General features: G+C 41.0%; 1 protein-coding gene across 2 annotated transcripts in view; it reads right to left on the bottom strand.

Annotated features, from left to right (window-relative positions):
* Positions 1–8,608: 8,608 nt before the first annotated feature.
* KANK1 (KN motif and ankyrin repeat domains 1) overlaps positions 8,609–27,904 on the bottom strand; it is a 49,735-nt gene continuing 30,439 nt past the window's right edge. For both annotated transcript variants that reach the window (XM_033520354.1, XM_015614920.3), the window contains exons 3-11: positions 23,149–23,367; positions 22,207–22,315; positions 20,985–21,194; positions 18,972–19,059; positions 16,078–16,297; positions 13,285–13,427; positions 12,494–12,694; positions 10,228–10,326; positions 8,609–9,600 (exon numbers count right to left, since the gene is read on the bottom strand). In XM_033520354.1, coding sequence (XP_033376245.1) covers positions 9,538–9,600; positions 10,228–10,326; positions 12,494–12,694; positions 13,285–13,427; positions 16,078–16,297; positions 18,972–19,059; positions 20,985–21,194; positions 22,207–22,315; positions 23,149–23,367 — 1,352 coding nt within the window. In that variant the 3' untranslated portion in view covers positions 8,609–9,537. The remainder of the gene's footprint in view (positions 9,601–10,227; positions 10,327–12,493; positions 12,695–13,284; positions 13,428–16,077; positions 16,298–18,971; positions 19,060–20,984; positions 21,195–22,206; positions 22,316–23,148; positions 23,368–27,904) is intronic.

Here is a 27,904-nt window from a genome sequence, read left to right as displayed (position 1 = left end):
CTTAATTTTCTGTCATTTGTATGCAAACAGAGCTATTTGCAGATGCCAGAATAAAGGTCTTCTGAGCTCAGCTCAATAATCCCAGATAAATGCATGAAAATATTCCCATTGTCTGAGTAAAATACTGTTAAATATCCTCAGAGTTTGAAATTGTAGCAGATAACACATTATGAGATTGAGAACAAAGGGTATCTTCTCTGCATGGTTGTTTAAGTCATTATTTTCTCTTACCTGTTTTCAAGAAACCAAGGCATGGAGATTGCCTTTTCACTAGAAGGCATATTCTGTGCATTCACAATAATGACATCTAGGAATATTGTTCATTAGGCACCTAAGGTAAGTAGGGTACACCTCTAGTATTGCCTGAGTCTCTCTTATAAAGATAATAGCCCATAATTCCTCTCTGCACAACTCACTGTGTTCTACTGTCTGAATGATATATACCTTAAATACCTGCCTGGATACTCACTCTGTCTTATGGCCCATCAGCTTGCTGATGTTTGGTCCTCTGGCTGAAGAACACACACCAACTTTGAGTAGCTATTTATTCTGATGTGCAGTGAGATCCCACCTATCTTTTTTCAAAACAAACTTGTGGAGTAAAGTGGAAATTACACATACTGACACATACATCCCTCCTTTCAAAGGTATGTATACCTTTGCCTATACCTGTGCAGTGGGCTACTAATTCAACGTTAAATTAGAGAAAATACTTGAGACCAAGATTTGCATGCATCAGGTTGTACATGTGGCCCTGATATGTTAGCAGTTGAAAGGGGATTATTAAAAGAGGAAGAATGAATGAAATAATACCAGAATACTAAAGCAAACAAACAAAACCCCAACCCCAAAAAGAAACGCATAAACAAAACCCCAAACCCCAACACAAACCTCTGTAACTAACTGGTCAGAGAATCTAGTTGTCTGCCTCTGCATGCCTGCAGCAATGTTGGATTTATCCTGTCTGCAGAGGTCTCCCCACTCCACAGAAAATCACGGGGGAGGCTGAGGCAGACCAGGGAGGGGGAGCAGCCAGCATCTGTTAGTTTGCAGCTGGGCTGTCCATCAGATCTACAGGGCATAGTGGGAAGGCACTAGATTTTGTTCACCCTGCTTAAAGGAGGCATTCACAGTCATATCTACAATAACTCAATATTAATTTAAAAACTCACCCAGAATTCCCAAGAACAAAAATCTGGTTTTGCAGAACTAACCTAGAGAACTTTCTGTATCTCTTTGCCTGTCTCTTTGCAAACCATCCACATGGTTTATTATTTCAGCATTCATATAATGTGAGATGTTCTAAGTTACTTATTTACCGGATTTATCTCTTATCAAAACAAGCCTACCCTTTTAAACTTCTTCCTTATTTTCAGCTTCTAACTTCTTAGCAGCTGTTGTTTGTTCTATTGAGGGTTGCAGACTTTGGACCTGTCTGCTGGGACACACTGACTGTAAATGGTGTCAAGTTGCATTACATCTTCATGTAATGTGTCAGGTGCCTCTGCTGCATCTGAAATGGACAAAAAATGCACAGGCCATTTTTTTGTTCTCATCACACTGCCAATTCTGGTTTAAGCAGCTCTCTGGGAAGTTCTCTTTCAGCATTACAGATTTCCAACTCTCTGTAGTGCCCACAAATTTGTAATCTTTTTCCTCAGTTGCTTCAATCTGGTTTTGCTAAAACAAGCCTCATTTTGTCATACTGTATTTCTAATCTCTCCCAATCTCTTTGTACAGCTTTTCTGCTCACAATTCTCCCAAATCAGTTTCCACTGCAGAAGGAAGAAGCATTAACATGCTTCTTGCTCCTCCTGCTAGGCGAGTGATGCAGATTAAGCTGCCACAATAAAGGGCTTCTGAACAGATGTATCTGGTTGGACTGGAAAATTCTCATGATAAATTTGCAAGAATAAGTGCATGGTGGTGGAGTGGGGGCAAACCATTTCCAGGGCCAGCCCCTTCCTGCTCACTACCGAGGGATTGTAACTGTCTGACTCCAAGTCTCACTCACGCTTGGGAAAAGTTGCCTTTCCAGCCCCAGAAAATGCCCAAGAGCAATGCAGGGGTGCTGCTGGATGATTGCCAGACACAGCAGGTGGCTCTTCATGCCTCAAAGAAAGGTGGGATACCATAGGCAGGAAGTAGAGGAGGATTTTTCCTAATCTGCCTATTCCACCATGACAAATTGAATCTTATGCAAATCAAATTTCATATCTTCATCTCAGTTTAGATAATGTGGTTCAGTGAGCAGCACAGCATTACTGGGAGAGCCTGAGCTACCCTTCCAGCTCTGCAGGTAGCCAAAGCTCTAGAGAACACAGCAAGGGCTCTTTCTGCAGCAGTGCTGAAACCATTAAATTAAAGACTGAAAAAAAAATTACCGGTACATCTCCTAGAAATACCTCTTTGTTACTTACATTCAGATCAGCATTTAGAGATTTCAAAGCATATACACAGCTTTGAAAAAAAATGTTACTCTTCATGTTATCTAAATAATAATGCTGCAAATGACTGTAATGGTGTTTGGAGCACATGGACATTGAGGTTTGTCATTCATGGCTGAATGTATTTAATCTTACTGTACTTAAGTATAATGAGGCCCTTATTTACAGGTCTCTGCATAGAAGTCTTTGAAGGGCATTTTTGTATTGCAAGAAATATTTAAAAAGGCATTTTATTTCTTCTGGTGTTGGCTAACCAAACATTCACAGATAAGGTTCTCAAGAGGAATGGCTACCACTCACCCAGTGTCACAGGGTGAAGTAGCAAAGCACCGGTGGATAAAATGATAAAGAAAGGTCAATCAAGCTTGCCTGCAGTGTCTCCACTTGCTGTAAGGCCCTAGGTGAAGTACTCACAGCTGGTACCAACTGCCTAAAGACTCCTGTGTTCCTAATGACACTCTCATTCCTGAGATCTCTTCAGGGATGATGCATAGGGTGGGAGTTTTGGTGTGTGGAAACATGCTTTTTCTTTCAACAGGAAGAATTAAAAATAGTTAAGGAAACAAAACACGAACAACAAAAGTTTTGAGAATTCATTAATCACCTATAGTAAGAAACCATCTGATATATTGATAAAGGTTAGTTTTACTGGGTTTATATGGCCAGGTTTTGGTAGCAGGGGTACTAGCAGGGTGTTTATGTGAGAAGATGCGAGACTCTTCCCTCACATCCAACCAAGCCAGTACCAGTGGCTCCAAGACCTACCCACCTGCTAGCCAAGGCCAAGCCCAACAACGATGGTGATAGCTCTTCGAGCATAATATGTATAAGAAGGGGAAAAGCTGTTCAGCAACAGCAGCCAGAAGAGATGAGTGATAATATTTGAGAGAAACAGCTCTGCAAACACCAGGGTTAGTGGAGAAGGATGGGGAGGAAGTGCTCAAGGTGCTAGAACTGAGATTCCCCTGCATGCCCTGGTGCAGCCCATGGTGAGGCTGCTGTGCCTCTGCAGCCCATGGAGGTCCATGGTGGAGCCAAGATCCACCTGCAGCCTGTGCAGGACCCCATGGCAGAGCAGGTGGATACAGGAAGGAGGCTGTGATCCTGTTGGAAGCCCACTGTGGAGCAGCCTTCTGGCAGGACCTGTGTATCATGGAATGATGAACCCATGCTGGAACAAGTTTGTTGGCAGAACTTGTGATCCTGTGGGAGACCCACACTGGAGTGAAGAACTGCAGACTATTGGAAGGATTAACGGTGAATTTGTGGAGGACTGTCTCCCATGGGATAGATCCCAATGCTGGAGCAAGGTAAGACAAAGGAGAAGCAGCAGAAGCAAATTAATATACTAACTACAACCCTCATTCCAGTCCTCCTGTGCTGCTTATAGGGAGGAGGGAGAGAATTCAGTAGTAAATTTGGGCCTAGGAAGAAGGAATGGGCGAGGGAAGGTGTTTTAAGATTTGGGGTTATTTTCTTGTTATTCTATTCTAGTTTGATTGGCACTAATTTAAACTAATCTCTCTGTTTTCCCTGTGACAGTAATTGGTGAGTTATCTCTCCCTGCCCTTATCTCAACCCACCAGACTTTTCTCTCTCTCCTCAACCATCAGAGGAGGGGAGTGATTAAGTTGTTTTGGTGGGCATCTGGTGTTCAGCCAGGATCAACCCACCACAGATGTATACAGCCGTGTATACAATACTACTTTGAGCATGACTTACTTACGTACTTTGCTTTTGTTGCCTAACAACCTGGCAGGAAAACAGATGTACTCTTTTACAAACAACTTTAAGTTGTTAGAATCATCTTTGAAAAACAAAAAACTGTCAACAAAATCCTGTTAGTGTTTCCTGATTAGTTTCTTAGAGAGAGGTTCCCAAATATTTGTGCGAGTAGCATGAAATTCTGCAGGTCTTTCAACAGCACTTTACTGTCCAGTGGTATTCAAGGTACTGATATACTGGATGATGTTACACAAACTAAAACCAACCAGGTGGCTCAGCTTTAACCAGGCACTTCTGTTCAGTGTATGTGTGCACAATAATACTACAGCCAAAGTGAAGTAAGGCAGGAATTTTTAAATTTACTTCCCCAGGCATTGCATTAAGTTGTGGGTAGTAAAAGCTAATGCTTTCACAATTCCAAATTGAAACATAAAACAAACCTGAAACTGGGTACCCCTTTCCTCTAATCTCACTGTGGCCATTTCTAAATGCATTTAGAATGGCCATTTCCATTGCATTTAGTGCAAAATCCTCCTTGCAGCTCTTCCAACATTTCTCCTTGGCCCCTTACTTCTGTCCCTTGTCCCACAGCAGGGTTTCAGACAGGCCAACCATCACCATTTGAACTGAACCACTGAAAGCATTTCTTTTTAGTGTGGAGATGTTTGTAGTTAACACACCTGGGTGCCCACAGAAGAGCAGGAAGGGAAGAAGTTTATAGATCTGCATGCAGGCACAGTCCACTGAGGAGAGCTGTCTGCAGCTGCAGTAAGAGCATGAATGCTGTTTTGGCCAGCTTTGCTGGTGTCTTTCAAAGGCAGGAAGATGCCTGTAATGTTTGGGCTGCTTCCCTTCCAGGAAACAGCTAGTGCTGTGTGTTAGGGATTGATGCCAAGGCTTGCATTAATTCACACCATGGTTGAACTGGACTTCTAACAGACAGACTTCCCAGCCAAAAGTATGAGACACCAGGAGAAATGGACTAAAAAGCTATTTATAGAATAACTTGAGTTCTTCCAGCTGTATCAAGAAGATAAAACCTCTGAAAGTATGTCTTTCAAAAAACACTTTCTTCAGTTGTTGATTTTAAATAAATATTTTGTTGGCTAATTTCCATAATGTAAAATTCCATACCAGTAAATCTCACCTTTAAAGTCACAGACTCATATAATGTATGACAATATAACTGCAGAAAGACTGAGACATATTTTACAATCTTGAAAAAGTGCCAATCTCATATATATTCACTGACAGAGTTCAAAGGTGATGACAACATCATTCTTGGGTATACCGAGAGTCAATCATTATCTGACCTGAAAAACAAATGCCAGTGAGAGTGCGTAGGGGGAGCTCAGGTCAGAGCTGGTATGCATGGTAAACCCCTTAATCCCAGCACCAATGATAAATGCCATCCAGCATTAGTAGGTGGAATTAAACTTGGCTTGCAGAGGGCATCAGTGGATACAAACACTTTAGGGAGCCTCTTAACTATTTCCTGGGGAAGGGCCCAACTTTCACAGTACGAACTGTTTCAGGTGTCACCTCTTGGAGCTGGGAGAACTATTTAAGAGAATGAAATTCTAAAGGAAGTAATTATTCTTATTTTTCACTTCTTATTTTTTTAAGTGCTTAATTCATTAGGTCTACCCTAATAGGATTTTCAACTAGAAATTACATTCAGTACTTTAGTACAATAGTCATACTAATTTTGTTCTTTTTACCTATATTCACTAACACATCCAAAACTTTGGTTCCTTTTGGCAATCTTCCTGATGCAGCATACCACAATAGCCTACTTCACCATACAACTAAAACTGGGGTCACTTTTTTTAACAAGGCATTTTAGCCCAGAAAAATGAGCTTCTGGGGCAAAACTGAACATTGCACAGGAATGCCAAGTCCACAGCTTCATCTAACATTTTTTGAAGCTCTAGGCATTTAGTCTCTTTTGATTACTGAAAGAAGGTAAATGGCACCTAAATAAATCCAGGCACTCTAAGTTGCATAGTCTGACACTTGTATGGTGTTAGGGTGGTCAGATTCCTGTACAGATTTCTGTCACTTAGAAAATGTTTTAATTTCTGATATACCACTTGTATTCAGGACTGGGGGGGAGAAAACAAAAGAAAAAAAGGAAGGAATGTTTATTCTACATTACTCTCCTTATGCTTTTGTTGCAGGTAAAAAAAAAAAGTATTAAAGTAATTTTGGTGATTCTCCCTGTGTCATTAGTCACCTAAACTACTGGACTAATTGATTTAAACCCTTCTATGATAGCTGCACATCCAGGAGTCCCATCATGCCCAGTACTACCATTGATTTGTGGAGGGAAAGACAGAAATCTGTTCCCACATGGAAAATAACAGTCCAGTCCCTCTGCTCTGGAAAGCTATTATTCATGGGCATTTCACATTCATTTTTCAGCTGCATTATGTACAAAGAGGGGGTTAGGCTACATTATGTATAAATAGCATGTGCAAATGAAGCTCAGTACCACAGCAACAGAGATCATAGTTTAAAAACTATTTTTGGGGCAAAGACCTATTAGACATGTTACTAATTAACCTATTTCCTACAGCCATACAGAGCCACTACTGAAGAGGACATTATCAGATAGCTCAGCATACTCTTCATCAAAGTCGGACTTTGGAGCATAATCTACATGCTTTAAAGCTGCTATCATAGTGTCACAGAATCACAGCATATCTCAAGTTAGAACAGACACACGAAGTCCTACTCCCTGCTCCTCTAAAGATTACCTAAAACAACTGTAATTATATACAAGCCAGAATGAAATGTGTGATCACTAACTCCCTTAAAAAAACACAAGTAATCTAGTTTTGGTCAACCCAATGCTAAATAAAAATTACATTCTTGGTAAAACTGAAATTAGAAACCTCTTTGATCTCCAAATTCTGTTCTGGCAGTATGTTTCTCTGCTAAACAAGAATTTAATCCATGAGATACAGGCAAGCATGTATTAAGTAAGTGAACTGGGTTTTCTGTAAAATTAGATTAAGTTCTGGAGAAAGATTAAAGCAGTCATCCATTTCCTCCACTTCTTCAGCTTGATTTGTTTATCTTGAGTCCTCGAGTATGTATTTTAAACTCCCGAAGACAAGAAAAGATTATCTTGACTTTGATTTCTAGACAGTTGTTCAAACTGGGGCAGGAGATGGCAGATCAAGAGATCTGAAAAAGGCTCAAAAGCAATTCTTGCCATGCCCAAGCCTGGGAGATCCAACTTGCACTAATTCTGTTTAATGATAAAACCACCCAGATCTTAAGTGAATGAGGAATTCATTGGGAAGCTTGCACTGCCGTTGTGTACTGGATGCCTGTGTGCAGCACCCTGCTACACAGGACAGCCTGCACCCACTGACTCCTGACAGATGGCAAAGTAAAGTGAGAGACATTTATTTTTCTGGTGGTGTTTTTTTTTTTATTTGGTTGGTTGTTTGCAGCTGCTGCTGCTGCTCTTTGCTATCAGTCTTGTGTCAGACCTTATTTCCACAGTAATTTGGCTTGCTGGGTGACGTGCCTCTATGCCTAGCATGTAGGATCCAGGTGAGAGAACATACACACATTAACAGATGCTAAGTGAAGAGTGAGAAGAAAAGTTGGCTGGAGAGGTGCAAGAGTAAAAACTGACTGATGTCAAGGGGCAAGGGCTTGTTTGGGACCACTATGCTATGTCTCCCCTGGCAGAGATACTTCAGCTGCCCTTTGGCCAGGACACACTCCAAGCACTGGGGTACGAGGCTGGCACTGGTTATCACACCTGCAGTGCTGGGGCAAACTGTGTCTGGCTCACAGAGACTTCTTGGCATGCTAAGTCACCAAGTCAATGTAGGCCAAGTGAGAATGGCTTCAGTGGCACCCTGATTCAAAAGGACTGTGTAGGAAAAACCATTTGGTAAGGAATTAGGGAGAGAAAGACAAAGGACAGAGAGTAACAGGACTGTTCAGACTCCTTGAAGGAAGGCATTGAGGTGTATTTGTCTCATCAGATAGCTCAAAACTGACAAGGATACACAGGCACTAGCTTAGGACTTGCTTCCATGCCATCCAAAATGCATCCCCTTCACCAAGTTGCCAGGACTGTTTTTACGATAAAGGTCAAAGGCTTTTACTTCAGTTAACAACTTTTCAGATCAAGTAAACTGCTTGAACACAGCCCTTCAAAACCTCCCCAGGATGCTTCACACAGCTGAGAGAGATCACTTCTTAACCAAACAGCAAAGGGTGCAGCCTGTGCAAGACAATCAAAGGCCAATCATCTTAGGCTAAGTTCTTCCAGTCAGCAGGAAGAACCTCATATGGGCACTGTCCAGTCCTCCCTGCCTTGATTTACCAATTTAGCTTGTGTTCCTGCTGCAGCTGTAAAGTGCAGTATTTCTGGATGATGACAAATCACAAGTAAAACAAGAGAGGAGTAAAACAGCATAGTGAAATTTTATTCTGAAAATATGGCAAGAGTCTAAGGCACTTCAAACATTTCAATACACTTGACTAAAGTGAATGTGACAAGGTAATAGCATTCCATAAATACGCACCAAGAACTACACTCAATTCCACTCAAGGGGAATATACAGCTGGTACCTCTAATTTTATTCTCCAATAAACATGTATGGAGCTTATAGACTGAAACAGTTAATAAAAATATGGTAACAGGACATGTAATTCTTCATGTAGGTTTTAATTATTAAGGAATATAAAATGTTGAAAATACTGTGTGAGTTAATTTTATAGATACTAGTATCTTTTATATAAAAAGTTATACATTATCCCCAATTAGCAACAACTTATTTAGTGAACTTCAGACCTGACAAGAGGCTCTATCCCCAATACCTACCCACTCACCCACCAGCTCAAGATCCACGGAGCTGACTACATAAGCAACTGCAACTTCTGAATTTCAAAGTAATTAAAACATGAAAATCATGTTGGAATGAAATTTATGAAAAGTTTACTGTGATGAAGTCTATGCACAGTATATATGTTTTAGAATCACTAAAAATAAGCCACTGGGACACCCCTGCATGGATAGCTTTAGAACTCTTAGTCAGCACATAACATAAGGAAGGATAATCTACAACAAAGAAAAACAGGATTTATGCCAGTGTACAGAAAGATGAGTATGTGAGCAAAAGAACAGTTCTGGCTAAGGTTCTCCACAGAGCACTACTTAACTATATGCTTGCTTCAAGTTTACAGTTTACTACCCTTAAAACTAGATCTCTGCTTTGACTTCGCTGGTGAGTTCAGGCACAAGACAATTACATTCAGTATCTGTCTCAGTAAAACAGTGACATTTAGCAGCTTAAAGATGGCATAGAGATTTTTTACAGATATTTATACACTACTACTCAAATGTGGCTCTGTGGGTGGGACCAGGAGATGTCCTTCTGCTAAGCCTAGGAGTGCCCTAAAAAAGAAGAAAGAACAGTTAATCAAAGAGAAATTATTCCAGCCAGCTGATAGAAAACACAACAGTCAAGAGTTACTCTGTTCAATTCCTTAACTTTAATTGTACAGATAATTTCTTTTTTTTTTTTTTTTTAATTTTAGGAAGGAAAGTGCCAGCTATCATACAGCCTACTAACTCTAAGTGCATATTGTTTAGACAGTGAGGTGTTTAGCAGCAGTTTATCAGGAGAGTGAGTCAGGGCTAGAGGAGAGGTGGATAGCTGCCAACACCTAGAACAGCTATGTTTCAGTTTCCATGTCAACAATTATCATTAAAATGATACAATACCACCTCTGCACACTAGTCAGAATCTGTGAACCTTGCTAGTGAGCTATCTGTACCCCTTGGTAATTAGCGTGAGAAGCAGGAACTGTCCTTCAGCCAGGCTTCAACCTTGTGCAGTCAAACATGTACTTTAAAAAGTACATTCCACTTAACAGCAAGAAATTGTCTTAAGAATGAACTCATAATTTCCTGTGCTGTACTGCTGTACAGCTGCCAGGGAGTAAATTTTTTGTTTACATTTCACCATTATGTTCAACAACATCAAGTTAAAACATAACCTGCAAGAGATTGTGTACTAACCGGTGACTGGGTTTTGGAAAAGTTGACATGGGCGTAGAGGAGAACCGCTATGTCCTTATGTCCAGCTTCCAGGGCTATTGAAAGTGCTGTGCTGCCATCCTGAGACAAGAAAGGAAGAAACAAGAAAATTAGGGCTTGTATGCTTTAACAGCTCTCTCAAAAGCCCCATCAGCCCACAGAGAAGTGAAGGTATTAAGTGGAGGCCATACTGCTCATACAGACAGGTTAACTTAGAGTCTTGTTTAATTTCTTTTGTTTTAAGCCTTGCACTGCTGTTTTATGAGGTAGTCCAATTGTCAAAGCCTCATAATTTCTCTAAACAAGGAGTCTCGATTATTGCTGTGGAAGAATGAGCACACTATTATCACAGTAATGTTACATGTAGTGCTGTGTAAAACCAGAAGATTGAGCTATCTCAGAGAAACTACAATGTCAGTAACAAGTAGAAGAGATGATAAGGGAGGGGAAAATGCTGGTCAAGTATAATGATAATTGCTGTGTTTAAATTATAATTGTTGTGGTATAGCTCCCATCAGCACTAAGAGAAATTGCATTCATAATTCCAAACACTCCTTGATGAAAGTCTAAATGCAAACAAATGGACTTTCCTAGTCAAATACTGCCACCTCTGTTTTTCAGAAGATACCAATGCTTTCAGAAACCACAGCTATTGAGGGTTCCAGAAGCAAAAAGTGCTTTAGCTGGGAGTATTTAACCGATCTGCTGTTTTTCCTTTGGACCATGTTTGGTCCAGGAAGACACAGATGTCAGGCAACCTATGATGTGAACTTGGTGCTTGGTTCACTGCCTGGCTTTTGGCTCTTGCACACAGAAGTCTCTACAATAATGCCAGGATTTGAAATGTCTCACAGGGATGAAGCACACATTCCAGCCACTGCTGTAGCACTGGTATTGGAATGGTTGGCACCAGTTTTTAAGTGGTAAACCCTTTTTTCCAGCATGGGACACAATGTACAGCATCCACAAGGAAAGTCTTCTTATGGGACTAAAGAGAGCAATTACACATAAATCTAATTGTCCTGGACAGGGAGCTAGAAAGAGCTGTCTACTCCAATGCAATAAGGCATGATAAATGCACAGCTAACACTCTCCAGTCAACACAAGCTCTTAAAGAGAGGTGCTGAATCACTGCGACACACATTAGCAAGATGATGCTCAGCTTATGACTGATCACACAGACTGGAAAAGCATCACTGTGACACTCAGAATAGCTAGGGGAATGCTAAAAATCTCAATTCCACAGCACAGACAAATCTGTAAATAAGCAGCAGTCAAATGGTGCTTGGGAAACGATCAAAGTGGCCACAGGAATAGTTAAGTATCATGTTCCCTTAAAGACTGTAATTATTGATTTCATATCTGATAGTGCTAACAGCATCCAAGCAGCAATAATCTAGATTGCTCCTCAAAGTTTTTGTTAGACTGAGGTCCTCTTACATTTTCCTCTCTGGACAGATTTTCCACATCGTTAGCACTATGAGAAACTGAGTTGTCCCCTGCAGCATGTGGGTAAATGTAGAAATTATGTCCTTGCCTCACTGCAACAGCTACAACAAACAACCACCCACCACCTTCCCAAATCCCAAACCCAGGCTGCATTTCAGTGTTCAGTGGTGAAGCAATATGAAGAAAGGAAAAGTATGCAAGAAATGTTGTTAACAAGAACAAAGCAGTGGCAAGAAAAAAGCTAAGTCAATGTCTTCAAGCTTGAGATATCTATAGATCGAATTGTTGCTGACAGCGTAGTCTGCAATGATCCCTGCAAAAAAGAAATACGCAGGTGTCTCACTTGGCACTGCAGTCACAGTCTGTATCCATTTATTGTCAGGACAGTGTAGCTTCACACATAAGACTGAGCCTATAGTCTCAAAAGTCATGGTGTAAGAATAGTGTGAACATGCTTTCAAGAGAATTGTAGGGCTGATGTTCGCCACAGGCACAGAAAAGCAACACAGTGTCAACCAGCTAAGGTCCTAACTGAAAACCTCCTTTGAAAGAGGGAAGGAAAGTGAGAGGGAAAGATATTTTACATGAGCTAACAAATGTTTTTTTGTGTTCTGGCCACTAAACACCTATGGCTATCCACAGAAATTGCTACCAGGTAGTCTTTTAGAAAAGTAAAAATACTAGCCAAATAATCACAGCATTTGCTACCAATTAAGCAGAAGATTCATGTGGCTGGTACTCTGGCACTCTGAGTCAGATATCCATGAAGCAGATTTCAGAAGCACTGAAAGGCACTCACATTGTCCTCCAGGGTGCTGTTACACCCAGGCTGAGCCAGCAGAAGCTTAACAATCTCCACGTGTCCATGCTCACTAGCACACATCAGCGCTGTAGAGCCCTCATCATCCTGGATATTGACATCTGCACCACAGGCCAATAAAGCTTTAACCATGTCTATCCGGCCATGACTCACAGCTAGCATCAGAGCAGTCTGACCAGCCTGCAGGGAGAGAAAAGGAAAGCCCAAATAACTACCGAGACAATCAGTGACAAAGCATAAATGCTTTTTTTTTTTTTTTTTTTTTTTTTTACTCTGTGTTTTTTCTGCAGGGGAAAAGAAAAATTGTTATTTTAAACAGTACTCTCAACACTTTGATTGCTATTATTTAAATACCTTTTGTGGATCATATATCCCACATTCACATAACTATTTATGTGAATTAATGGAAGATATCCAATCTATTTTCAGACATCTGTAGTTTTTTCAAAGGAGCTGAATGCTGAAGAATTTGTAAATGCTGCCCAAAATTCTGTAATAATTCTTTCACACAATGATCAACCTTCATTTCTAGAAGAGATCTGGACCTGAGGCTCATCTATTCTTTCACAGTTATATATATATATATATATATATATATATAGCAAACGAAAGCATACATAAAAACCCCACAGATGATGAAAGCAAATGACAGCAACATGTGAACCAATAAGAGCAGGGATGGGAGCATGGAAGGAACAATAAAAAGGCACAGTAGAGTATAAAAATGAGTACAGTAGTAAGAACTGTGCCTCGTGAACCATTTGACTGACCTGGCTGGCTTTAGCATTCACGTCCCCACAGCTGAACAGTTCCTCTACTATCCTCATGTCCTTCTCTGCTTCCACAGCTGCAAGCGCAGCAAGCATGATGGGGGTATAACCAGCCTTGTTCTGATGATTTACATTACAGACATCTGCAGAGGGATGACATAATTTCTTCAGAAAGCAAGAACCCAAAAAAGCAGTAATTGTGCTAATCAACTGAATAAACTGTCAGTAGAGCAGCCTATAAAAAGAAAAAAGTAGCAACTGCTTTCATAATGGATGCAATTCATGGGAAAGCAAAGAAGAAAAAATTAACAGAGGAGCTCTTGAGCCAGAGAAAAAAAGAATTATTTTGTACTAAGTGTTAGACACGAGAGAGCACAAAGATATTTTATATGTTATCATTTAGGACATTATTTGTGCATTATTTTTTCCTTTTGTAAAAGCAAGTGGTCTGAAATTTAACATGATATTCAGAAACACTATTGGGAGAGTCCTTAAGCTCTTCTTCCAAGGGCATCCATACTGCAGAATAGAAGTGGTCCAGCAACATGGTCAATGGAAAAGATATTTCTCTTCAGAACAAGCATTTTCCTGCAATTAGTGTTACTTTAAAAATCTGCAAATGGACTTCAATATGTTTTGGAGCTGCCAAAAAATAACCCTTTAAATTAAAGACTGCTGCCAGTTCTACAGTGTATTTGACCACAAACAAAATTGCTCTGGGAACAACTACAGGCAAGTCCTTTGGTCAGTGCCAGCAACTGACAAGTGTTCTCCTTTTTGTTCAAACCTTGCCTCCAGTCTGTCTCTGTTCCTAAAATCCTGCAGAAATTCAGCAGTCCTTATTAGTTTACTGGGCAGCAGGCTCTTCAGTGTGCTCCTCATATTGGAAAGTAGAGACTCAGATTCACATAGACACTATCTGTAGACTAGAGGTTAAATTGCACCACAGATATCTTAACAAGCAGAAATGGTTTAGGAAATTCTTCAGACTTATGGCCAAAGGATCTTTATTTTTTCAGTCAAAAGAACATTTCAGATGCAATTCAAGTGCATATACTGCATTTTTTTTCATGTTAAATGGACATCAGTGATGATATCTTATAACCAGTAGACCAATACCACTTTCAGGGATCATTTCTGTGAAGCCACTGAAGCCAGAGAACACAACACTCTGCTACATGCATTATATCCTGAGTAATGAATAACTTTTAGAAGTGGTGTGCTCCTACTCTGACAAGACTATTCCAGCAGTGTGTTTTCTGAGGTCACATTTAACTCCTTTTCTCTACAGCTAATGAGGGAAGCTGTTCTCCTTTTGGCCTCTTGGTGACTCTGCTTCATGCTGTGGAGGATTTGCTCATCTCATCTTGTCCACTCTTCTCACCAAGCACAGACACAGAGTTCTTGGCATAAGAATCTGCCTGTGATATAATCACATGGCAAAACTGACCAACAGTGACCATTCTGTGACAGTCCAGAGGAAGATAGTTTAAACCTAAAGGAATCTACTTATTTACAAACATTTCCCAAGCTCTGGCATAAGCAGTCATCTCCTGCAGAGAACTTGCTGGAACTAGTCATGATTGTTACACTTTACAGGTAACTCTCCTCGTGCTTATAGGCATACACTAGCTGCCATAACCTACTGGAGAGCTGACTTCCAGCAAGAGATGAGCATGTTCCTGCTCTTCTGAGATACCTAGGGAAGCAGAGGGGCAGCTCCCTCCCACCACACTGTGCTGCAGAGCCAGCCTGGCCCGTTTGAGCTCCTGACATTCCCTGCATTCCCCTGCTGTGACTCACTCTTCCCAAACACAGACTGCCTTCAAAAGGACCAGAGATTTCAAAGTGCTCACTTTCCTCTTGAGGACATCTCTGCATGCGTGACGCATGTGCTAGGTTATCAAAGCTAAGATTTTTATCATTCATATCCTTGTTTATCTGATGCTACCCTTCTGGATTTATGAATATTGCTTGGCTTACACTTCAGACATGTCATTGGCCTAGTTAAGCTTTCACAACCAGCTGTGACAGGTTTTTTTAACTAGTCTAGAGAAACAAACTTTACTCAGAGAGCAAAACTAGGATTAAACAGATTAAACATCCATCTTGGATGTTTCAAGGTGTGATACCTTCTGCTGGAATGCCATCTGGCACACTGAGTGTGGGGAGCATATCCTCCAGAGTCTCCCCTTTGCCACTACCCTTTCTGCACATGTGTTGCAAGAGGATCAAGAAAAGGAAGCAACAAAAGCAACCACGTGAAACAGCATCAGATTGCTTATGGACTAGGAAAATGGCCTTTGTGACAGAATGCCATATTGCTGCAGTTTCTCAGGGAAGTAACCTAGATGAGTCAATGTGATGGCCAGAAAAAACTTCTGCCCTTCTCTAGACAAAGCTAGCCTAGTTTGTGTGTTTAAGATGGTATTTATACCTCAGTGCATCTTTCCCCATCACCACCCTACAAAGTGCTGAGCAGCAGCTGTGCTGCTGGAGACTGGCACTGCTGAACTTGGGACTACAGTCCACCAGTCAGGAATCTAACTATCTATCTATCAACTCTGTATATAATTTACTTAAGTGGTTTTTTAACTTCTTCAAGAAGCATCACCTCCAAAGCTAGTACTAGAAACAAAGATTCTAGACTGCCTAAGTCAGCCACCATGTAACTGTTAATAGTTAAAACACCTGCTGGAAGAAGACCAAACTTGGCCTCTAGTCCATCATGAATTCCACCCATGAGAATTGCAAAACCAAGAATAATTTAAAAAGAAAATAAAGCAAACTTACTTGCATCCAGAAGAAGCTTCACAATTTCAAAGTTAGAATGTGAGACACTGTAATGCAGAGCTGTGTTTCCATTTCCATCTGCCATGTTGATGATATGTCTGAGGACAGCAGGAGAAATCTCTTCAAAAGCAGTTATGTAGTCACCAACCATTTCAGGGACAGCTGACTTCTGACTTGAGACACGAAACCACTCATGCTGGATAGTATTTAAACAAAATCTCTGCCGAAACCGAGACAGAAAAATTGGACAATCTATTTAAAAGGTTTTCCATCTCATAAGTCAGCAATGCAGATCAAGTCTTTTTTAGTCCAATGTGAGAAAAAAGTATTCACATCACAAACAAGATGTACAGACTGAAGCTTACCCTCTGACTAAAGCCTGCTTTAAAACACCTGGCTTCCACCTCTGAGGGCACAGAATTTTAGGGTGAGAATACTCCTAGAATTAACGATTATCAAATACTGGTGACCAGAAGAAAAGCCTTGCGTAATGATTTCCATGAAATACTTCACTACGTTTATAAATCACTGATAAACTAAGACCTTCTCACTGTACTTAAAACAACAGCATGCTAAGTCATTTAAGCCCAGTTCTGAGGCGCAAATTTTCAAATACACAAGCTACATGAGAATTGGCTGGACAGCAGTTCTGAAGACAACCTGACCATTACAGATGATTACAAACTCATATCACATTGTAATGTAAAAGGTAAGTACTGTTTTAGGGTGAACAAACAGATTTATAGCTTGCATGCCATATGGTGAAGTCCCTTCTTTCTGCCTAGTACTGTGAGGACAATACTTGGACTATTTTGTCTGCTCTGATCACAGAAGAACACAAAATATTTAACTGAAACACTTTCAGAGATAAGCAGCAAGGATGAACAGACACCAAAGAAATCTGACCCACTGGACAGACAAGGAGGACTGGAGATGCTCTGCTGAAAAGAACCGCTGGGCAAGCTGTGTAACATTTGTTGCAGGAAAAAAAGGAAAATAATGAAGAACCTGTTCTTCACCTGAAGGCTGGCTGGCTGTAGTAATAAGAGATTTGAGTTGCAATGAGAAGATGCAGGCTACACATTCAGGATAAACTTTCCCATGGGTATGGACTGTGAGTGGGGGAGAAGGAGCCTCTCAGGCCAGGTGACTTGTCTGTTGTGACAAGGTAGGTAGAGCAGATCTCACTGTGAGCCAAGGTTTCCACAGACACCACCAGCTCTGACTTTGAGACACTTTCTCTAACCTGGAAGGACCCACATCTTTCTCATAAACCCTTCTCTGCAAGGTGGCCAGTAAATTTAAAGGCAATTTTCCAGAGAAGACACTCTGGAGGTTAACTAGTCTCTAGGGAGAACACACCAGTAGCTTTAGAGTTTTAGTAGCTCTGTGTTTGACAAAGAGAAAATAATCTACACACACCACTGCTACCTATGTATCTGTATTTCATAAACACTTCAACAGAATATTTTACATCAGCAGTACTAGAATATGATGTATGTATTCTGTGAACATAGAGAGTTAAAATGCAAAGGTGGCCATAAACTGACACAACAGAACTTTTTTTTTATTTATTTCAGGCCATACTGAGTGCAAAATACCACTAAGAAACTATTTTTAGTCACAGTATCACACATTATTAAATAAACAACTCACTTTTTAAATTCAGTTAATCTATCACATTCAAAAAGGTGCAGTCCACAGCTCTTTCTGGTGTAAACAGCAGCTACAAGAGCTGAGTGTGTTGGGAGAGGCTGGGACAACTTACACAGATCCTTAACTATACTGACATTTAACCTGTTTGGACAAGACTTTTTTATTAGCAGACAGACAGAGGACAAGAGCTGATTAGTCTGCAGCTTCCACCTACAAACCATTGCTTGTGCTGGAAAACACTTTAGGCACAAGAAAGAAAAATTCAAATTACACTTCCAAGGCAGAGATCTTCATCTGGTTTTGCCATTTGTGACACTTTCAACTCCAAGAGGGCCTAAAGCATTTGTTGTTTGAATGCCTGAACTAGTCCTGAAGGATAAACACAGAATTAAAAAACTGTATGTCACAACTGTATGAAACAACCTTTCAAAACATTCCCTGGACCACTGATGTCAGAACTGGACACAGACAGTATTACTGTGTCATACAGACAGCAACATTATTGTCTTTAAGAAGCTGCAGATGTTCTATGGTAGAGGAGAATGACACTGAATTGTTGCCTTTTATATCACTGCACAAGTGTAACAAATGGGAAATCCAATTTCATATCATTAAGCAGTATTCTTTTGGTTTCAGATTGCCCTCAAGGAGTAGCGTAGGCAATCTCTATGTGAGGCATTTCCAATAAGGCAAATATAATTTTATTCCTTGAGACTTGAGTATTTCTGCAGTATTAACAATGAATCCTCCTTACTCTCTGCAGCACTGAAAAAAAACACCAGTGCAGAAAACAAGACAAACAGCAGCCCTGTGCTTAGAAGGCAGATCACCTAGTGTTTCAGAACAGAGTCTGAGATTTTTTCATAGGAAGCAACAGGCTCTTCAGTCACTGCAGTCTCCTAATGTGAAGCCTGAGAGCTGCCCACAGCAGTGCTGAACAAAAAAAAAAAACAGAAACAAAACAGGAATAACTCAGGAATGCACAGGTTTGTTGGAACTGTACTTTCATGTTACTGTTTTTGTGTGTGCCTTGGGACAACAACACTGAATCACACAAAGCACAAGTATATTCTCTGGATGAAGGTGTCCTGATAGAAAGAGCTTTGTGGCTCTTGCAGGAAAGATCAAGTCCTCTTCTGCCTAGCCACTGTGGTGCTGGTCCTGTAAAACCAGAAGCTACCTCTCCCTTAAGTTTTTCTATTGCATCTCAAGAGAAAATTTTCACCTGTATTGCTTACCACATCTTTGTTGGTTAACGCCTTGGGATCATCAATGTTGTTCCTCAGCAGGTTACAGGCAGAAAGCATCTTTTCACTTAGCTCGTACCTGAGGGAGACAGCAAAATACGTGGCATGTTTCAACATTTATCTTAGCATTTCAGTATAGAAACATTTGTTTTTCTGAAAGTTGTCTGAAAATTAGAGTTTCCAGGCAAGCCATCTGCTCCCACCATGCAGAAGCCACTCTGGCAGCTCTTCTCACAGACACTCCCTTCAGAATGAATGGAGATGTGTGTGGGAAGAGCAATAGGGATGGAGAGTGGGAAACACATCACTTTTGTGCTCTAAGACTTGGAAACTCTTCTAGTGGGAATTCTCACCTACTGTATGACTGCAGAGCACACATATGCTATGTGCTTTGATTACTTGATTGACAAGGAGAAATGCCAGTAGTTGTGATGGAACAGAATTAAGCAGTGAGAAACAGCTCAAGAGGTGCCTCCCTGCCATCTCCCACTCACTGGAACTAGCCTGTCTTATCCCACCCACTCTGGAAATTTCCTCTCTTCTCTAGCCCTCTCTAATTTTTACGCTTCTACTCCCTTGTCATTACAAATTTCAAAACTCAGTGGCAGGCCAAATATAAAGTCAAGGCTTGTGCCACATGACATACCCAGATGTGGCCAACCATTCTTGCCTACAACCTGCACAAAGGATAATGGCAATTTTTCCAGAAAATTCTCCCAGAAAGCAGAGAAGCTAACACATTCTTGTGTGTAAGATGGGCATTTTAGCCCTCTTTGATTACAAGCCACCTGTTAGTGCCATCAGAACAGCAAAATTCCCCACCATTGCATGGACCATGGCCAAACACGGCCATGTGCCCTCAGAGGGCATCGCCAGGGCAGTCAGCTTGCAAAGAACATGCTCCTTTTTAAGTACACATGGCTATCTAAGGTGTTCTGCTGCTCTTCTTCCCAATCACTACTGTAAATATAAATCAGAGAGCTCTTTTGAGAAACTGCCCATCTTTTTATGCCACCTGTAAAACAACAGGCTATCCTACAATACTTTATAAAGTAAGCTCAGGGCTCTTCAAAACATACAGCTCCAGGGCCTCCAAGTTTTTAATTATTAATTTCTGCATCTCTTTTATTTAACAGCTGACAATTACACATAACTTGATGCTAAGCCACATCTCCAGTGAAACATGACATTAATTTTGTTTTAGCTCTTTTACAGTTATTATTTTACCTACATAATTTTCCAAATTAGCACACTGGCAAACCCATTATCTGCAAGATATCCTTTCACTGTCTCAGTTTATACTTCCTTTTCCTAATGAAGAATCAGTAAAAACTCACCACCTTACTGTTTTCCATATGCTAAAAAAGCACAGTCTTGTCTGTCACATCCAACCTCTTACACAATGATTTGAAAGGTACCCTAAAGCATGACCTGTTGAACACGTGTGTGATGGCAGCCTTGAAAGTGTATTACAGTATACAGTCTCATATCATATGAAGCACATGATTTCAGGGTGGACAGTGTCCTCAGCGCTGTACTCCATCATCTTACTGTGCCATGGCTGAGATGCTGTGGTAGTGCAAATCAAGATGCACTCCCAGTAGGCTGCTGAGCTGGTGTGCATGGCTGAAGATTAATTAATTTGCTTACTGACTGTTTTACAGACCAGGACGTTAACAAGGCATTGCCTGCTCCCAAGTGAGTGCCAGTTGTGACCTGAGAACCTCTGCTGGAGAAGCCACCAGGGTCTTGCTGTAAATGAATCATTTAAAGTCATTTGCGTCAGCTGCTGGAAAGGATACCCTCTGACAGTTTCTTCCTGCTCACACACAGTTATTTTGCCATGAAACTGCCTCTGGCTACCCACTTGAGGAGGAGGGAAGTGGGCAGCAGTTGGCCAGTGCTGATGCTTTCTCCACAAGCACAGCCCACACAGCTTGCCACATGACACGAGGCAGAAGTGACCTCCTCAAAGGCACACTCTGGAGAGGGTGGGCAGCCTACCTCTCTCTGATTTCCACCTCCTCGGCCTCACACTCTGGGAGGGGACTGTCCTTCTCTGCCCCCACGGCACAGACCTCCGCAGGGTGGGGTGTGGGCTGCTTCTCTTCTGTGTGCTGGTCGCAGGGGTACTCATGGCTCTCGCACTCCTCCTCCGAATCTGAGGAGGAGCTCTCCTCGGAGCTGGAGTCATCGCTGGATGTGGTCTCATACCTGTGGGGAGAACAGGCAGGGTCAGAGGTGCTTGCTCAGTGCTGTCCAGCAGTGGTCAGTACCTGCTTGCACTGGCACAAGTGGAAAAATGTCCTGCAAAAGCTGTGTCCTCTCTCAGATACCGCTTTACTCACTGAACTCAGTGTTACTCGCAAATGACACTGTCAGTATTATGTACACAGTGTGTCATGAAAGAAGAACAACCTCTTTTAAATGTAAGTCTTAACTTTTTGTTAGACCTTGCCTTATACCCAAAATGAAATTACTTTGTTCAGAGTAAATTGTATTGCCTTACTAGGCAGATATAAGCAGGAAAGGTAACAAACCTACGATAACTTTCCCTCACCATACATAAAGATACCTTCAGCTAATATGTAGGAAATTAGCTAAGTGGGATATTTAGCCTATATACCACACAAAGTATTTGTACTAAAGAAAAACCAATCTGACGAAAGGGCTAGAAAAGCTGTATGTAAACAATCTGATGAAATCATTTTAGAGGTCTTTGCAACATTCTGCAAGGGCGAGTAATATTTTAAAATAAGACAATTTTCCATACTGTCTTCTGTATTTGTATAGGAAGGGCTCTGTATATATTTAACACAAAGCCAGAAAAATTAACTCCAGGGCAATGGCATCTCTTACTGTATTGTTTAATATTATAATGCTGTGCTTGTCAGCTACCAAAGATATATACAAGTTTTCCTTACTAAAGCCTTGCCTGAGAAATGACAGCTCCCCATGGCTGTCAGAGGTTGTTTCACTTTCCTGTGGTAAATCTGGCAATAATCTAATGTACAAGTATTTGAAATTGATGTCATATATGACTTGAAAGCACAAGAGGATTAAGAGGAGCCCAGCTGTCCAATTCTTCCTTCTGATCCTTACATTCAGCAGTGGCACCTCAGCCTGAAGGACAGGCCAAACCTATGGATGTGTTCCTGGGTTCCTTCTCTTCTTCCCACTGTGAAAAGTGCTACAGTAACAGATGTTTTGGAGACAGGTCTCTTACCCGCCATTAATGCCAACAAACTGCAGGTTCTTCTTGGTGTTGCTTAAATCCTTCTTCCCATCTCTTTTCTTCATGATAGATTTGAGCGTGTTCTCATTATTCGTACATACTGTTAGAAAGAGAGATACAGCACAAATATCAGTATAAATACATAGCCATCTTTGAACGGAGCAACATTATAGCTGATTTTTCAAAATAACTATTTTTCAACAGCTCTCTGTGTAATTTACCATCTGGAGCTGAGTTTTCTAATATACGTACAGTCATGGTTTGACATGCACATTGGAACTGAACAGGTTCAAAATCAGCTCTGGAAAACTAGCTAAGCCTAGTTTTTCCATCTTACAACATGCTGCAAATCTTCATGCTTCAGGAAACTTTCAGAAAAAACATGGGCTTTTTGTTTTTCTTTGCTATTTGTGAAAAACTTTTAACACTGAAATCGGTTATTCCATTAACAAAATCTTAATTCTTAGTGTCAGAGAGCAGCAGCTCCTTGACAAAACAAACATATTAATACAGACAGCATGTTGAACAATACATACAGCATCTTTAACAAACTATTCAACAGGTTAGGTAGGTTCAATCAAGGATGGTCTTTTAGATTTAGTATTCATTAAAACAACTTTTAAACCAATCTCTATGCAAAGGACAAGTAAAACATGCATGAAAAATTAAGTATTTTAAAAATCATTATTAACCCATTATCTTTCAGTAGATTTTTCTTAGGAAGACACTAAATGGCATTTCACTGATGTGCTACAATCTGCCATTTAAAACTTAACCACTACCTGCAGACACACGGTGTCACACTGTGACCCTCCCCTCAGCCACATCTTTTCCCGCTTCTTGTATTTTTGAGAATATTGAAAACCTTCTTTAACTGTATTTCATATTCAGATTCCACCAGCATATGAAAGGTGAATGTGAACCAGTTATTACCATAGAGACCTGAGGCAAGCTGATCATCTGTCAGGTTAATTGGAGCAAGAGCTTTATCCTGAGAAGAAAAAGACTTCCTTCCCCGAGCAGCTTCCACCAGAGGAGTCTTCCTCTCCTCCTGAGCAGGCACAGTGTCCTGCTCCAGTTTCAGCGTTCGCAAATTTGAAGCCAAGTGCGTGTTTGCAAGTTGCCCATGAGGGATGTACTCCAAAGTAGCACCTGCCAAAGAAGACAGCAGGCATCACAGAGGAGTCAAACAAAAACAAGAAAAACAAAACCAAACTGGAAAAAAGGGCAATGCTCATCTTTTAAAATACTCTTTTCTGAGGACCTAATAGGAAAAAAAGACTGATAGTTTTCAGAAAACAAAAAAAAAAGGCAGTGATATTTTCTTCTGATAAAGACATACAATACAATGACAAGCTATAAAGATATTTGCTTTAAAATGCATGAAAAGAATGGTCCTTCATTTTGTTTCTCTTTGAATATGAGCAGTGACCTCAGCTCCTGCCATCCTGATCAGGGTGAGCTCACTGAGCTGCTCCTTGATGTTATGCCTGAAGAGCACAGCACGTTCACAGGCTGTGAAGGTTCTTCCTTGCAAGAACAGTAACCTTTCTATTGTACTTGTTTTATTGGGAATGTCATTTTCCATGAAAGCAGAAATTTTTCAGGAAATTTTCCTTTTTTTCCAGTACACAAACTAATTCTGAAAGCTATGTGCTTTGCCCAGTTATGAGACAACTGGAATGAACTCCCACACACTACATTTCCTTCTTTCTTTTTTTTTTTTTGGTCAGGATTGTACTTTGCTAGTAGTTGTATTTAAACCAAATTCCAAATGTTTGGGTTGTACTTTTTTCCCCTCACTGATTTGCTGGCGTTCACTCACTTTTTCCCGCTGTGTATTCAAAAGGCAGTGTTAATTACACACAGACTTACAGATTCCTCTGGAGTTACTCCAGCTGTGCTATTACTACTTTTGTACAAATCTGCACAAATGTTTTAGTTTGTGGAACACACTGAGTGTTTTTTTTACACAGATATGCCTCCCTAAGTGATCTTGTTAGCATTCAAGGAAAAAACCCCTGAAATTTAACTTGCTTTAAACACTATCACTTTTTTTCCCCACTTTTTTCTTGCTTCAATGATGTGTGCCTCCATATTATTTTTTGTCTTTTTATCTATCAAGAATTAAGGCACAGCCTTCTTATTCAAATATGAGTAGCACTGCACAGGATGCTAACACACTGCAGCAAGGTAAATCCCAAACATTAATTTTTAGACACACAACTACGTCTCTGTCTAGCAAGCTGCTTGTTAGACTGCTTTTCCCCTTTGTTACTTCACCTCAGTAAATTTTTCCTACAACAGGACATAACAAAGCTGATTTTTCCAAATACTGTCACTTCCCAGCAGCTTCCTCCTTTTTGGACCCATGCCCACCCAAGTCTCCGAGTTCCCAACCAAGTCTCACTGCACATGCATTTCCCAAAGCACCCTTCTCCCACAGTGAGGCCTACTGCCCAGTTCCACCATGGGTTATAGCTTCTCCAACTTACAAGGGAAGCTGTCTGCAGGAAAAAGCACACAGCTTTCCTGCAGTATCAACAGTCATGTCACCACAAGCACAGAAAAAAAGCTTTATCTTCAGAGTGAAACGTGTGTGTGTGTGTGTGTGTGTGTGTGTGTGTGTTTAAGAAGGTGGCAGATTTCCAGGGCCCACTGGATAGGAGCAACCCTTCTGGAGACATGCCTGAGCACCTAACACGCATGAAAAGCAACAGGGAAGTCCTGCCCTTGCTCCCCCCTTTGCAGCACTGACTGACTTTGGTCAGGTCCCTTCCCAAAAACAAGCATCATCCTTCATCCAACAGCTGAGGAAAAGAGCGCTGCCAAGATGATAGAACACCAAGGCAAAACCAATGATTTTTAAAACTCCTTTAGCTGAAAAACAAGGGAGCTGTCTATTTGCTTGCTTGGAGATGTGGCAAGTACAATTATAGAGTATCAAGCACAGTAACCACTTCCAGCTGCAGCTGGTAGTGACTGCCTAGGCTGGTTCTACCAGGTCATCCCTTCTACTCCAGACTGGCCTCTGAGGGCATGGGAAGGGGGGAAGGAAACCTTCTCTGAAGCAACCAGGGATATGCAAAGATTCCAAAGAAGCCCAGGTTTGCTTTCAGCAGATCTGTCTGCATCCTCTGCCAGACATCACAGCTCTCCTACAAAAGTAGCTGTGACAACCATGATGCGTCTGGCGGCAGAGGTGGCCTTGTATGCACAAGTCAGAGCTGAGGGCAGGACTCTGGCAGTGCAAAGTGGGGCTCCAGCCTGAGGTGAACCAACAGCAGCACCTGGTGAACCCTTGTCATCAGCCCAAAGCCTGAGCCTCAATTTCCCCATGTGTCTCCCAACTGCCCTGGGACAAGCAGGGGAGGGAGCTGCAGGGTAGGACAGACAAAAAGAAGGACTGTAGTAGACTTCTCTCCCCTGACTCACAGCCTCTCCTGAACCTGCCACCGATGCAACATGATTTCAGTAGATTCCCTCTTTGGTACATGCATCATTGGCTGAGAAGCACCACACTGAATTCAGGATCTAGGGCATGATGTCCATGCCTTCCAATAAAGAAGAAAAGGGCTTTGCTCCGCTGGCCCCTGGCACCTGACAAAAGAGGATGACATCAAGACTCGAGGGCAAAGAGACAATAAATGTGCATTAGGCAAACTTGTCAGTGCACTCGTTCTCCCTGCAAAGCTCTTAGATGTCTACACGTACTACATGTACAGTACCCAATGATGAGGGAAAGCAAGCTTTGGGTCCAACCCAGTATTAATGCTGCAAGCCATTAATTATCATTTAATATCAGCTCCCAGGCCTTCCCCTTTTCAAGACAGTAAACATGAACGCTCGCAGATCACCAAGTCCAATCACGGAGAAGAACAGACAAAGGAAAGAGCTGTGCCACCCAACATTACGGTCCACAATTTAATGGATTAATCTTCTGCTGTGCAAACCAAGAAGCCAAAAGAACCGAGTTCCTTCTTCCTCCAACAGAACTGCAGGGCCACTCTTGGGGCTGGAGGTAGCGCACATCTCTCCTGTGTGGGAATCAAGCCCTGGCTGAAGATCACCACCAGTCTACACAGATCTTAAAACAGACTTTTCCTCTCACTTCACAGAGATCTCAAGTATGCTTGAGCAGAATCCTTCTCCAGGTTGTGGTGCACAGCACTGACAGCAAATCTGCCAACAGCTCAGTACTTAGGTACCGCCTCCAGAGACCCTCAGGCAGGCTTGCCCTGATGATATTCCTTAGCTTACTGTTCCAGGCAAATACTGCAAACTTGACATAAGTTTCTAAGTATTGATATAGAATAGCAAACAACAGCAGGGAGCTGTGAAGAATTTCTAAGGTATTTTGCAACATAGTAGAGGACTCTGGAGTAGTTCAGGAGTAATTTAGAGACAAAAGTATGACACAACAAAACAAAAAAGCCTTGCTAATTTCAACTGTACATAAACATTTCTGCTAAAGATGTTCTCATCAGTTTCAGAGGGTAACAAGTGATTGAAGCATCTTCAGGGGTTTAGCTCCAGTGGTTTGAAGGAATGAGAGCACCTATTTTTTGTAAGGAATCTCCTCCCATAAATCACTTGTGCTTCTTTTGAAAATCTCACCAATTTAAAGTAGGGTGTCAGCAAAGCTGCTACAGAGCAGCAACAGATTATCCATGCCATTTCTGGCACCTATAATATCTGTCTACTGTTATTAGGACGCAATTTTCCTTCCTAACTGCACACTTTCTTTCACACTCAAGATAGCACAAGTATTCATGCTATTAGCTGGTTCAAGGAACAAAACAGATTATTTTGAATTTGTGATGAACTCATGGGAACAGAAGTCTGGCCTTCACCTGCTTTTGAAAATTTCCATTTAGTTTGATGGAAGCAAACCTAAGTATTATCATAAAAACAATTTAGCTTGACAATACTTTTATCCCACTGAAATCAAGAGAAGTGCAAACAAGGCTGGGGGATTAAATAGCATGAGGATGAGAACCTAGCTCTGTGGCTGGAACACCACAGGCTTCTAGCTTTAAAAAGTTCACAAACTTACTATGCGGTATCTGCACAAAGATTTTATTTTTAACCTTTTGGTCAGTGCAAGCATTTATTTGCACAATATGTTTATAATGGTCAGTGATACAAATGATACATTCCCCACTAAAGACAGTGCACAAATATTGTCTGGAGCATATATAGCAAGGAAATACTTCTCTTTCACACTGCATGATTTCTTCACAGTAACAATAAGCTCATTACAATAGTATTTCAATCAAAACACTGCCTTCCTGTCTTTTTAAATCTTTATGCCTAAAAAGTTATTTTTAAAATACGAATTATTTAAATCCACTTTTCAACTTGGTCTACTTATCAGAACTGTTGAAGAAAAAAAAACATTCTACTAAGGTACATAAAAAGGCAGTAATGAGCAAACATGTTATGTTTAAACATTTACAAAGATTGATAATAATCCATCCAACTGACAAATGTAGTACCTTCACAAGACTAGAGTGTAGTTTCATTATAAAAAGTACTTTTGAGCCATTCCAGGTTAAAGTCAGTGAATTTAAAATTTCAAAACAAAAAATTTGCCACACATGAGGTTTTTACACAATAAACTGACAGAAGGCAGATTCTCTTGGGGCCCAGGCATAGGCAGATGTTGAATTATCATTCAGCTCCAGGG

Source organism: Parus major, chromosome Z, assembly GCF_001522545.3.
Source record: "Parus major isolate Abel chromosome Z, Parus_major1.1, whole genome shotgun sequence".
In the NCBI taxonomy this organism is placed as follows: domain Eukaryota; kingdom Metazoa; phylum Chordata; class Aves; order Passeriformes; family Paridae; genus Parus; species Parus major.
The sequence above is the reverse complement of the archived record's forward strand: the minus strand, read 5'-3'. Positions and strand labels throughout refer to the sequence as shown.